The sequence below is a fragment of the Ranitomeya variabilis genome, chromosome 7 (assembly GCF_051348905.1).
Source record: "Ranitomeya variabilis isolate aRanVar5 chromosome 7, aRanVar5.hap1, whole genome shotgun sequence".
Classification (NCBI taxonomy): domain Eukaryota; kingdom Metazoa; phylum Chordata; class Amphibia; order Anura; family Dendrobatidae; genus Ranitomeya; species Ranitomeya variabilis.
Window position 1 is genome coordinate 50,873,855 of NC_135238.1, and position 14,928 is coordinate 50,888,782.

At 39.1% G+C, this 14,928-nt stretch overlaps 1 protein-coding gene across 4 annotated transcripts in view; it reads left to right on the forward strand.

The window, feature by feature from the left end:
* The window catches only part of GPRC5B (G protein-coupled receptor class C group 5 member B), a 67,393-nt gene that overhangs the window by 37,663 nt on the left and 14,802 nt on the right, over positions 1-14,928 (forward strand). Inside the window, exons 4-5 of one of the 4 annotated variants that reach the window (XR_013218154.1) lie at positions 4,856-6,555; positions 6,621-8,396. The exons of 2 other annotated variants lie outside the window; for them this stretch is intronic. Coding sequence is in view for 1 of the 2 variants with exons in the window: in XM_077275060.1 (XP_077131175.1) it covers positions 4,856-4,900 (45 nt within the window). In the remaining variant the exon portion in view is untranslated. Of the gene's footprint in view, positions 1-4,855; positions 8,397-14,928 lie in introns of those variants that run through there. One more of the 4 variants, XM_077275060.1, reaches the window with a different exon arrangement.

Below are 14,928 nucleotides of genomic sequence, written 5' to 3' on the forward strand. Positions count from 1 at the left end.
AAGTTCTGTTTATTTAGCGTTTATTTTATTGACGTCCTTGTAACTAATGAATTCCCAACTGCATTACGTAGAAAGTTAATGTCAGCTCTGTGTGAGGCTCTATTCATTATGGATGGGATCGATTTATCTGCCGCACCAAGTCAAGGTCACATAAGAAACGGAGAACACGACCAAATGCAGAAATGATCGCACATATTTGAATGGAGGCAATGATGTACGGTGCTGGCATTAAAGCTGCAGGTCTGAACTGCACCATAAGCCCCATCCCGACTACAATAGGGTAGCAGTACACAAACATTTAGCTATGCTGAGATAAATGTTCTAATATTAGTGTAGACCGAAGGGAATCTACCACTAGATTTTTGCTATGTTATCTGAGAGTAGTATGATGTAGGGGCAGAGACCCTGATTCCAGTGATGTATCACTTACTGAGCTGCTTAATAAAAATCACTGTTTTCTCTGTTGCAGATCTAGCAGTGCTCTGAATGCTGAGCTCTGTATAACCCCGCCCACATCACTGATTGGCAGCTTTCTGTGTACACTGTGCATAGGTAGAAAGCTGCCAATCAGTGTCAGGGGCGGGGTTATACAGAGGGGGAGAACTACATCCCATAAGACAGCTAATACTTTAGTGATAATCTCCTGCTGATAAAACACTTATTTTATTAAAACAATAACAAGCAGGCCAGTAAGTGACACATCACTGGAATCAGGGTCTCTGCCCCTGCATTATGCTGCTCTCAGATTACATAGAAAAACTTGCTGATATATTCCCTATTGGCCAATTGCTGAAAATTGAGTTTACCTTACCTGGTCCCCACCAATGAAGAGAAGTCTAGCTACTAGACTGTGGTTCTCTTGACTGGCCTAGGAAGCAGTTTAGAAAGCTCCCATAAATCTCGATTGGTAAGGATTAGGTACGTTTATTTTTGGGTGTGGAAGGATATTTTTTGGACTTAGATGGCTTAACTCTATGTTCTCGGATTAGGGTTAGGGTGGCCATAGACATGAGATGTTTATCTGCAGATCATTGCGTTTTGTGAACGACTCGTTATTCATGATTGGTCAGATGTCACGCCTTTAGTCAGTGGTATTGATTTCCATCGATGGGATGTAGATTTGTCATTCTACAGGTTTGTGCTACTTTATGGTCAGCTGAAAATGTAGTGTGTGGCCACCATAGATATCAAATCGTCAGCAAATCTGTTAATGGTCTGTGTATATATATATATACACAGTATATATTTTCTGTATGGCCAGCTTTAGACACCATGGGGCAACTCATCATTGCGTTTGTGCCTTCTTTTGCCTAGTCTTGTGTGTTTTGCTCCTTCTTTTTGCGCCATATTCATATTTTCGTTTACTCCTTTTTTTAAAGTCCCTTTTTTTAATTTGTTTGCTTTTTTTTTTTAATAGTTTTCCATTGTTGGCGGAGTTCATGCTTTCCAGATGTTTTAAAGCAATTCATCACGTGACTTTTTAAAAAGGGTCACAATATTTTTATACAAATCTACTCCAGGATTTTTTGGGCAGTTTTCACCACATTATGCAAAACAAGCGACCTTTTTTGTGCTAAAAAGTTGCAAAAAAACGGTTAAGGACAAAAATGAAACCCCTTTTTTTTTTTTTTATTTGCACTAAAGTAATTAATCATGTACGCCATGTTGAAGAATTTGGCATTATAAAAAACAAACGGCAAATGTACCACAAAACAAAAAAAAGTTGACTTAAAAAGTCGGGGGCTTATAACGTGAAATGTAAAAGTTTGGGCACCCCTGGTCAAAATTACGGTTATTGTGAACATTTAAGCAAGTTAAAGATTAAATAATCTCTGAAAGTCCTAAAGTTAAAGATGACACATTTCTTCTGTATTTTAGGCACAAAAAAAAATTGTATCTAGTAGCACGCCCTTTTAAAAGTATCACAGCTTGTAAATGCTTTTTGTAGCCAGACAAGAGTCTTTCAGTTCTTATTAGTGGGATTTTTAGTCATTCTTCCTTGGAAAATTCTTCCAGTTCTCTAAGATTTCTTGGGTCGTCTTGCATTCTCTGCTATTTTGAGGTTTAGCCACAGATTTTCAATGATGTTCAGATCAGGGGACTGTGAGGGCCATTATAAAACCTTCAGCTTGTGCCTTTTGAGATAGTCTGTTATGGATTTTGACATGTGTTTAGGACCATGATTAGTAATGAGCGGGTGTGCTTGTTACTCGCATTTTCTGAGCATGCTCGGGTGTTCTCCGAGAATCTTGGGCGTGCTCGTAGATTATATTTGAGTCCCAGCAGCTGCATGATTTGCGACTGTTAGATAACCTGAATACAAGTGGGGATTCCTTATCAAACAGGCAATCCCTGCATGTGTTTGTTGTCTAATAGCGGCAAATTATGCAGCTGCTGGGACTCAAACATAATTAACGAGCACGGCCAAGATACTCGGAGAACACCCGAGCATGCTCGGAAAACTCAAGTAACGAGCACACTCGCTTATCACTAATCATTATCCATTTGTAGAAGCCATCCTCTTTTCAGCTTCAGCTTTTTTTTTTACAGGCGGAGTTGTTTTGTATCAGGAATTTGTTGAAATTTCATTCTTCCCTCTACTTGTGAAATGTTCCCCATGCCATTGGCTTCAACACAACCCCAAAGCATGATTGATCCACCCCCTGCTTAATGGTTGTCGAGTTCTTTTCCTTTTTTCTCCACACATACCTTTTGATCATTGTGGCCAAAAGAGTTCTATTTTAACCTCATCGGTCCACAGGACTTGTTTCTTAAATGCATCAGGCTTGTTTAGATGTTCTTTTGCATGCTTCTGACGCTGAATTTTATGGTGAGGATGCAGAAGAGGGTTTCTTCTGATGACTCTTCCATGAAGGCCATATTTGTGCAGGTATCTCTGAACAGCAGAACAATGTATCCCGACTCCAAAGTCTGCTAAATCTTTTTGAAGTATTAACAAGTTCACAGGAGGCTGATAGTTAAATAGATTGGAAGCATATTCATTATGGAAATAACATGGTACCCTATCGGTATTGCAGTTGTGGATATAGAAGAAACTCCTACTCAATTACATAAAAAACTAAGGAACTGGAGTGCGGACTTCAGATGTATGTAATTAATTAACAATGTTATTGATCATGAAATGAAGTTTATACAAAAATCACACATGATAAAAAAAAAAAAAAAAAAAAAGAGGTGAACATGGAGAGGATATAATAGCACCCTGGGAAAAGGAACCGATAGGCAAGAATTCAATTACTTTTTTGGCAAGCTCATTAATATATGGGACCTAAATGAGTGGTGACGTAGACCATTAGTCATATAGAATTAGTATATTGCATACCTTTTTTCCCCTCCCACAACTCTAATACCATTGAATTCTTGCCCATCTGTTCCTTTTCCAAGGTTGATATTATATCCTTTTCATGTTCACTTCTTTTTTTATGTTTGATTTTTTTTTGTATGAATTTAATTTTGTGATCAATAAAAATTGTTAATTACGTACATCTGAAGTCATCACTCCAATTCCATCGTTTTTTTTTAAATCTTTCTGAAGGTCTTTTGTAGTCAAGTCGAGGTTCTGATTTGCCTCCCTAGAAATCATACGACCAGCTCTCACTGAAATTTTGCTTGGTTTTCCAGACCTTATCTTGACCTCCACTGTTCCTGGTAACTGCCATTTCTTAATTACATTTCAAACTGCGTAAGGGGCAACTTGAAAACGCTTTGCTATCTTCTTATAGCCTTCTCCTGCTTAGAAGAACCCATGGCTGCTGTTAGAGGAGGCTTGGTTTTTATAAAGCTGGGAGATTTGCATCACCTGGCTTTTCATATCGATGATAGTGAACAAGCCATAACTTTAACAAGCTAATTAAGGTCTGAAACCTTGGTTAAAGTTTTCTGAACACACAAGTCTCCAAGGGTGACCAGACTGTGCATTGGCCCATTTTCCTTTTTGTAATTTTTAAAATGTCAAACACGACTTATATAGATATAGATATATATATATATATATCTATATATATATATATATATATATTTTTTACTTTTATTTTAGTTTTTTATTTTGTATTTTCTTGCCTAAAATACAAAGGAAATGTGTCATCTTTAACGTTAACCCTTTTAGGGATCATTTAATCTTCAACTTGCTTAACTGTTCACAATAACAGTAATTTTGACCAGCGGGTGCCCAAACTTTTACATGCCACTGTATCTGATAGTTGATAACGGTATAGCACGATACAAACAAAAAAAAAGATACCCGATGAGCTGGAGGCAGTGTTGGACTGGGTTGGCAAAGGCCCACCAGAAACATTGATTCTTGGGGCCCACTGCTCAGCTATATACAAAAATAATCTGACCCTAGTACACAAACTTACTTTTGCTTCTATGTAATATTAACTTGGCTAGCTTGTGTAATGAATGATTAGATTATACCTTTTTCTGCAAATTGTCAATGAAGTGTAATAGCACTGCTCATTAGTACACCTTCACAGGGGCGGCCTACCGGAGGATTCTCCTGTTCTCCCGTGGGCCAGTCCGAGCCTGGCTGGAGGTATCGTTCCAACATCTTTATAAGATTGGCCAGTCTCTAAATTCTAGAATTTAGATTCCGTAGTCACATATGCCTAAATTTATGATAATGTTGCCATAATGAGCAATGTCTATAATTATTCCGGATAATTTTTGGAACGACACTCCTCGTAAATGTATCCCGCAGGAATATCTCCTCTCTGTGGACACCATAAAATGTGTATGAAGGGTTTCTCGTCATCTCATTGCTAATTCTTGTATCTGCATAGCTTGACATAGAGGTCAGGATTCTCAGCTATCCATTTGTTGTCCTTATTTCTAGATCCCAACTGCTCCTCCAAGTTACACTGGAAGACATCTTTGGTGAAATGCCTATAGGTTCCAGAGTGACAGGTTTTCACCCTCTTGGCCCTGTCTTTGTGAGGGAGGAATCAGTAGCAGGACACAGCCACAACATACCCAAGAGCTCTGGTAATCCTATCTAATAGGGTTTATCTGTACGTGAACAGCTGTGAACTCTTGAAATAACCACTAAAGGAGGATATTATCACCGTTAACGTGAAGTTGCTCCACACACCCTACAAGATTCACTTTTACAGAACAACAACAACCGCTTTAAGATGGGCAATACCACTTATAAGTCAAGGAACTCTACTCACCCTGTAAATCTAAATTCTAAATCCCAGCCATCACCACGGCTCTTCGGTGATAACAATTGGATTTCCAACGCTTATAGGTTTAGGACGTTATTTTGAACCACAAGTGATGTATAAAGAAAGGCTTTATTTCTGTATAGAAGATATATGTGTACAGGACTGTCTTATAGGGTCTTGTCTTAAAATGATCACATTGCAGTGTCTGTTTACCACATACGAAGAATAGTTTTCATAATTAGATTTACGTGACTTACGGTACCTTCCATTCACTTGTATAGGAGGTAGCTTGCAGTACCACTTTAGACCACTAGGGAACGTACAGGCATCACAGGCCCTTCAATCAGCTGATCAGATGGACCACCACAAACTGGTCCCAGATAACCCCTTTACAACTATATTAACACATTTAGCATTTTAAAGTATATGTCCACTGCTGAACACTATTTTTTATTATACTCCAGAGCTCTATTCATAATTCTGCTAGCTCAATTCTCCCAGCATTCCTTGCTGGCTGAATGCCTGCTCAGACTTTGTTCTCTTAAGTTGCATTTTGGGAGCTGATGGTAAAAAAAAATGTATCTGTCCCCATGCATTATGGAAGCTCAGTATAGAGTATTGTGAGGGGGAGTTAAGAAATGTAATGCTTTTTATACCAACCAGCAGAATTTTGAATGCAGCTCTGGGCTTTAATACATAATTAGTATAAGAGAAGCAATGGTTGCGCATGTTAAACTGGCCACTTTATGGAATAGTGGCTGTAAAGCTGAAAAAAAACCTAATTTTGTACTCTCCTTTGCGGAGTTATTAGCATGTAAAGTTTAGAATATAATTTATAAGTACAAGCGGGTGTAACCAGAGATTCGTCTGGTATGTAATTTCTCTCCTACTTGATATTGACCAATAAGCAGTAAGTAAGCACCATGCAGGGTAAAAAAAAAAGAACGTGCCCACAGGAGGTCAGAAGAACATGCTTTCTTCTGTGAGATGTAATGATAGCCCTGCTCTCTGCAGTTACTGTGTATTGTACAGCATTGCTGAATGTGATTACAAACACCTATTGTAACTTTTATCACTACAGTCAGTGTGGAGGGGAAAGGGATACAGCAGAGCTCTTGTTGCTTTCACCTCAGGGCAGTCAGTGTGGGGGGACAGCTGATAGCACTGTGAGAGGAGAGCTGCAGCTGTAGAGGTGTTTGTAATCATACTCCGCTCAGTTCTATCCCACACTCACACTGACTGCTGTGAGATGTGTTTGTAATCATACTCAGCTCAGTTCTATCCCACACTCACACTGACTGCTGTAAGATGTGTTTGGAATCACACTCAGCTCAGTTCTATCCCACACTCACACTGACTGCTGTGAGATGTGTTTGGAATCACACTCAGCTCCGTTCTAGTCCCCCATCCCACACTCACACTGACTGCTGTGAGATGTGTTTGTAATCATACTCAGCTCAGTTCTATCCCACACTCACACTGACTGCTGTAAGATGTGTTTGGAATCACAATCAGCTCAGTTCTATCCCACACTCACACTGACTGCTGTGAGATGTGTTTGTAATCACACTCAGCTCAGTTCTATCCCACACTCACACTGATTGCTGTGAGATGTGTTTGGAATCACACTCAGCTCAGTTCTATCCCACACACTGACTGCTGTGAGATGTGTTTGTAATCACACTCAGCTCAGTTCTATCCCACACTCACACTGACTGCTGTGAGATGTGTTTGGAATCACACTCAGCTCAGTTCTATTCCCCCATCCCACCACAAACACTGACTGCTGTGAGATGTGTTTGGAATCACACTCAGCTCTGCTCTATTCCCCCCTCCCCCGACACACCCACACTGACTGCTGTGAGATGTGTTTGGAATCACACTCAGCTCAGTTCTATTCCCCCATCCCACCACACACACACTGACAGCTGTGAGATGTGTTTGGAATCACACTCAGCTCTGCTCTATACTACACAGCAGCTGTTTGTCATTACATCACACAACAGGAGAATGTTCTTCTACCCTTCTAGGGAGTATTACATTTTGCTCCTGCTTACGATTCTTGGGTTCAAATCCTACCAAGGACAACAACTGCAAGGATTTTGTATGTTCTTCCCGTGGGTTTCCTCCGGGTTCTCCGGTTTCCTCCCACACACCAAAAGCATACTGATAGGGAATTTTAGATTGTGAGCCCCAATGGGGACAGCGATGATGATGTCTGTAAAGCGCTGTGGAATATGATGGTGCTATATAAGAAATGTATAATAAATAAATGATTGGTCAATGTTATGTATGAGAAAAAAGTACATGCCCCCTAGAGAAGAGTCTCTGGTAACGCCCCTTTGGATATATCAGAAATTATAATCTAAACTCTACAAACTATTATCTCTGCAATGGAGATGAGAAATTAAAAAATACAAAAAATATTCAGCTCTACAGACCCTATTCCATAATTAAACAAATCACCAGTCAAAAGAGATTGTTGAGTAGCCATCTTCCATCAAGTAGCCGAAAATTCTCTTCAGCTGTTTCTCAGTTGTATCTGGGTTTTTTTTTTTTCTTAGGGGGGGATTGAATGACTGCCAGTATATGAGTCTGTGAAAAAAATCGGACTGCGCTAACATGACATCTTGAGTACAGACTGATTTTCATGGCCGGTCACTTAGATGAAGGTGGAGAAACTTTTTATTTTTCATCCACGTACAAGAAAAACTGATCAAAATGATGGATCTGTTTTTCGTGTATGTGACAAACTGATGTCTGAGTGAGGCTGTAGGCAGATTTTTCCGTCCAGAATTCTGGAGGAAATTGTGACAACCCCCGTAGGACTCGGAATGGCGCCTATACTGGTTGGATTATCACCCCGCTGTTCCAGATGCTGACATAACTAACGACTGAATAGAATTTTTAGGATTTTGATGGAACAATTAAAAATCTAATTTTATCATTTTAAGTGGAAACGCTCCTTAAGATTTTTGTAGTTGGAGAATAACACATTGATAAGAGTTTTAGAATGTTATAACCACTGTAAATAATATAATCCATTGTTACGAGCTGATCGGAGAAGTAGGAGCCTTGTCAATAAATTATTTTTAGTGGAAAATGTAAGAATGATATGGAAATTAAAGAAAAAAAAAACAACTAAAGATGTTTAGAGAGTGGGGAATGTATGCAAGAGATGGGGCAAAAACTCATAGCAAAAATAAAAATGAGACCAAGGAATTCCCTGGAGGAGCATATTGGGGGCCAAGGGGATATTTTTCTTATTTTACATCTCATCATCATTTACGCTTTCATAATCTTCCCGCAGCCCATTATTTTTAGTTTTTTTTGCCATGGTTTCATCACATTAAAGTCACTCATTACTTTGTGATCATTCGAGTCACACGTGGTCACTCATTTTGTCCACGTTCCTATGAAGAATATAGTAGTGGATTGTATGGCAGTTTTCTTATCTTACGTTGCGGAATATTTTGTTTATGGCAAGAAATTAGTTTGCCAAGGGGCACGGAAAAAAAAAAATTTGCGGTCGAGAGGCTGAAGTAAACCGTATCATGTGATAATGTGAAAAAAAATGTTGGAGGAAGGGAGGGTTAAATAGATCATTCTCTGCCTGGTACATTACGTGGAAAGAAAGCAATGGACGAGGATATGGTCCAAATATGGAGTCACTTTCGATTGATCCTATATTATTAAAATAGATTTGCAAAATTTAAAAAATTGGATCTTTCACTTTTTGATTGCAGGATCTGAATCTGTCCGAAATCAGACATTCCCTCTTCTTAAAGTTGTTGTCCACCCCTTTGACAAACCCGTTCTCAATCCTTATGTTTCCCACTTATAAAATAACAACCCTTATATTCACCTCCGGTGTCGGCACTGGCCTTCCCGGGGACTGTGTGACATATTTTAATGTCACGCTATCACAGAGGGCAATCAGCAGTGGGTTCACTCTCTCTTTTCATTAGACAAATTAAGATATTTAGAGGAAGATGGCACTGCATCTGTTCTCTCACCTACTCCGAATGTTAATTACATATGTAGGACAGTGAAGCCACCTTTTCCCACAGGGATAACGTGACATAAGTGTCACATGAGCCCTGGGAAAGCTAACCGCTGGAACAGCAGCGCTGGAACAGCACCGGCACCGGAGGCGAGTATAGGTGTAATTTATTTTACTGGGGGGAACATAGGAATTGAGAAGGGGTTGTCCAAGTGGTGGATGACACTTTAACTTCATTGACTATCAATTGTCCAGAGCCCCCATACCCATTATTAAAAAATTCACAGGACACATGTAGCGTAATCTGGCTGGAAGTATATTGTCATGATAACAGCATGATCCCCCAGACAGAAATAATTAAGGAACTAACAAGAAGTAACTCCCAATGAATGAATAACCTACATAAACCACAAAAGAATGGAGTACTAACTACAATGTATGCAAATAAGATATCAGTTTAATACACAAAACGTTAAAATTCCTCTAGTCAAAGCGGTATGTCAATACTGAAGTTGGCCATAAATATTAGAAATAAGTTTGCAGATCCATATTTGGAGAAATCTGGCACAAGTCCACTTTCTATAGTTGCACGTACATATATATATATTTTTTTTTATGATTTAACTGCTTGTATTTTTGTCTAAAAACTATTTTTGCTATAGGGACTCATTGCGAATTTGCGACTGTTTGCCTTCTATAGTGTATTTGTTGTACATTCTATTGTTGGCTGCAGAATGAGTTAATTGAGATTCCGTCAGTGAGGACCTTCTGGCAGGAGAGTTTCTAAGGGTTATCTTCCTTCTTCTCAGCTGATCTGTGATCACAAAAGGTCATCTTAATACTTAATTTGGTCATAAATCATCTGAAAGGAGTTAAAAATCAATGCAGATAAGTTCTAAATTCTCCTGTCATTGTGAAGCTCACTGATCGATTCTCAGTTAACTCATTTCTGTACCAAGGAGAAAAAAGTGTAACAAAGAGGCTATAGTGGGTTAACGTGCAAACAGATAAGGGAAGACGTTGTTTAGAACCTAACCCAATTTGAGACCCATAAGTGACTAGGACACACAGGCCACCGGTCACACAAGTAGCCATCCAGTTTTCCGTTACCCTTCTTTATATAGCAATCTGCATATCTGCTGTGCCCCCCAAAAATATTTCTTAGACCTAAGAACATAACTTGGCTATTATATAGCTGTACACATACTGACCGCACTGATGTGGCGCCTTAGAATGGATTGATAACACATAGAATAATGGCCAACTATTAAGTAGCACTGAAACCTATCCAAAGATGACGATATTGCTTGCACTATAAATTTCCCGCTACTTAGTGCCTGGTACCTATATTTCCATATTGCACGGTTACACTCTATAATTGTCAACAGGAACAACCCAGATTTGGAGGTCATCTAGCAATAATGTAGTTTGTGATGCCACCAAAACTCTGAGATTCCATTTTTTTCAAAGAATTTGAACTGGAGGGACCCTTATGTCACATCAAATAGTATTATTACAACAAATGGAACTGATGCAAATAAAGGCTGCAAACATTAGAAATAAGGTTACCCTGACGTATACTACTAGATCTTGGATCTTTAGTTACATCGTGGACACAGCACGCTGTAAAGATTCTCAGGTATCGGGAGCAGGCGGTCATGTGGCCACAGCTATGTGATATGCATGCACCCAGTCATATTCAGACTAGACGTGCATGGAATGTGGACGGAAACAGACTAGTCGGAATGTGGCTGGTACAATGCATTTTGCATACTTGCAGTCACATGACTGCCCGCTTCGGGTATCAGGGAATCCTGACAGTGATCAAAATGCTCGATGTGAGGAGTCACAGAGTGACTGCAGACTTGTAGCTTGAGATCGGACAACCCCTTTAAGCCTTTTTCAGGCAGATAGTGGCCTCTTTTAGTGTATGTGCCAGATGGTTTCAGGGCACCCATACACTTATTTTTCTACTGTATTGACTAGGCCAAAGTAATGAAATGTCACGTATAGATGTAATAGCTCTGAAAGAATTTTACTACATGCTGGATAAAACGTCACTGGCCCTAAACAACATTGAACAATAAAATTGACATAATATTCGCACGGAACGGTGGCATGTTACATCATTATGAATATCTGTCATGTGTAGACTTTGTGGACAAAAATAAATAAACCATGGCAAAAAAGGGCTGCTTAAAGAAGATCTGTCCCTTGGTAAATAGTGTCAAATTTTTGCTCCTTTTTTATTTTCGCCGCTCCTCTGAGTTTTTTTTAAAGGGTGATTGGGAGGGGTTTAATCCACCATACGGTTCCAAAGATATCTGCCTTTTTATTTGGTTTATTTTAATGTTTTTTTTATCAGGGTGGAGTGCTCACAGGATCCTCTGGGGCGTGTCTGTTCTGCATTATTACCCTGTGAGCACCACCCCCTAGGTAAAGACCATACACTCTGGCACTAAATAATAAGGCCTATATCTCTGGAGCCGTATGGCGGATTTGAGAAAAATAAACAGTAGAAAAATCAGGGGCGCAATGGGAATAAACTAGGAGCAAAACCTGGTCACTTATGACCTCATGATGACAGGTCATCAATACACGATAGATAATAGTTTCGTAATGAGGTCCAACAGAAATCTGGCTTGTTGCCCATAATAACAAAGCAGCCTGCAGCCTTTACGTTTTCAGAATCATGTAAGAGATGATCGCTAAATTCAGATTGGTTGTTATGGCCAACAAGTCCTGTTTCGTTAAATGAGGCCTATTTATCCAAATTAAGTCCATCAATACACACACGCTTCAAATAGAAGTCAAAACGTCATAATTGGAAACGCACACAAATTTTCATAGATCAGTCCCATGGATGGGACCTTAAAGGGGGAGAATTTAGGCTTAAATGCATTAAAAAAGCATTTCTGTTTAGTACAGGGTGAGATGTAAATACTGTAGTCCCATATATAGGACCTCAAGGGTCAGGGATTATGCTTATTTGCATTAAAAAGGGACAGTTCTGTTTGGTACGGTGTGGGAGATTTCAATGAATTTGGCTTGGATTGGAAAAAGAATGAATTGGATTAAATTATTCTGATCTGTTAAAAATGATACCTTGCTGTAAACATAGGATGAAAATTGTGTGTACATAATTATGTATAATTTACATATGTACTTGTATGGAAAGATATGTAAGCCTCAGTGGCTCTGGTGATGCCTCATTGTGTGATCCACCATGTTTTCCTGGAATGTAATTATGGCTGAACAGTGGAACAGTGGCTCCATGTCTCCCCCCAAAAATGGCGACTTGCTTGCGAGTCCAGTTGCATGATCGCGGTGCTAGAAATCTATCCATGTCCCGTCCCTACTAAATTCTGACTATTAACACTGGCTACAAGGGCAACTCAGATTTTGTACATAAAGCGCTTTGATTTTCGGTTGTTAATATCTCATTTAATATTTGTTTTATGTGAGCACTGTATGTGTTTGTACTTTTTATTTTGTAATGTTTTGTATGATTATTAGCATGTAGCACTGTTGTTATAACATGTATTGCTGTACTTGTCCCGACATGGACGGTTCTCTTTTTACTACGCAAATCTTAGTATCTACAGTATCTCAACTGGATGATGGAAGCCGCTTACAGCACCCGACACCCGCCCACTATACTTCAGTTTAGGGGGCTGTATCTCTGGATTAAAGTGTAAGGTTTGTTTCATTGGGTTTTGCCTTATGCGAATTTAAAGTTTTTCTTCATTCTATAAAATCTGTAAAGTTGCAAAGTGCTTGTAAAATCAATCAACGTTGCCATTTACTTGTTTTTAAAGATCTCCCTCCGTTCTCAAGAATGGAGGGGTTTTTAATTGTATTGTTTACTGGTCATTGATTAAGTTGGTCGGCCACTGCTGCAGTCTGTGAGCGGCGGACGGTCTCTTAGCGAAAAAGAGCAGTGCTTACAAGCTCATTTTCTATAGAGCGTGTAAGCACTGGTCTGAAGATGATCGGATCGCCAGCTTAAGCGCCACTGCGGTCTTCCAATGTTCAAGAGAAGAACACACTGACAATGCGCAAAAAAACAAACAAAATAAGGAAACACCCTACAGCAAGTAAACAACTAAATAGTAATAGTATGTGTACACTAAATAACATAGCGGTAACGAAGTACCCTATTTTGATCAAAAGGCATAAAAACCATCCCACCGCGAAAAGGTGTACCCATCGGGACGGTCCTATCCTGTCTCTGGTATTAAAACCTTTACCATGTGTCAAACGACCTCAATGTGAAGAAGTATACAGTGTATATATATATATATATATATATACGGTATATATGTGTGTGTGTATATATATATATATATATTTTAAGTTTCTAGGCCTTAATAGGTTTTCCAGTGAATATAAATTATTTTTTTTTAAAGTTCTGAATAATTTAAAGAGAATCTGTCACCATGTTTTTGCTACCCCCATCTGAGAGGAGCATGATGTCGGGGTGGAAACCCTGACTGCATCGATGTATCACTTACTGGGCTGCTTGCTGTAGTTTTTATCTGGAGCAGATCTAGCAGTTCTTTGAATGGTGAGCTCTGTCTAGCTCCGCCCTTACCATTGATTGGCAGTTTTCTGTGTACACTGTGCATAGGCATAAAGCTGCCAATCAGTAGTGGGGGCGGAGCTAGACAGCTCATGAATATGGAGACTACATGGCATGAGACAACTACTGATAAAATCACTGTTTTATCAGCAGGAGACTATCAAAACTACAGCAAGCAGCCCAGTAAGTGACACATCTCTGAAATGCATTAAATACCCTTTATAATGAAGGTCTTAGCAATAAAAAGTGTTGATGCTGAAGAGGTTGATGATTCCCATGTGCAGCAGTCATGTTCCAATGCTCCTAAATATGTAATAATGGCAGTGTCGTATGTAATGAATGGCAATGTAGGCAGATGTCACCCATAACGTGTAGCACCCGTTTGTTGCCAATGTGTGGCATGCCGTTGTTTTATATAAGTAGGCAAATTGATCTCTTTATTTTTGCATCCATAAAAATGATTTATGATAGAGATATATTTATTATCTGCATAATTGGGTGTTTTCTATTGTTTTCTTTTGCTGATGATTGTTAACTTACTGATATTCCTTCAAAGGGGTTGTCCAGGATTAAAAAAAAAAAAATATCCTGTTTTTGAAAACGGCGCGACTCTTGTCCGTAGGATATCTCATTCCCATTTACGGTAAATCTGGATGAGATGCAATACCAGTGATCACCTATAGGCAATGGAGGCGCTGTTCTAAAAAATAAAAAAAGGTACTGTTTTCTAATCGTGGACAGCCCTTTTAAGTCTGATTGAACTTGCAGACAATCATAGATATTTCTGTAATACTTTCTGATAAGCCTTTAACTAGCAAAGGAAACAAGAAAAGGTTGTATAGTATGGGAAATGTTTTATTTTTAATATGCTGTTAACAAAAAAAATAAAGATTTTACCATGAATCTGTTTGTGGTTCTCTCTGTATTGCGTCGCCATGTCTGTGTCACACGTACATGAAGAATGGACCTGTTACATCATTAATGCATTGACACATGAACTCTTGGGATACATTGTGTAAAAAGGATACATTTTTAGCAAACTATACTGCATGCGTGCACTCAGACTGGGGTATATGTTGGGAGCGTTTCCCCACGCATACATTATTATTATTTTTTTATTTTTTTTTACAATGAGTCCCTATGGTGGACAGACGACT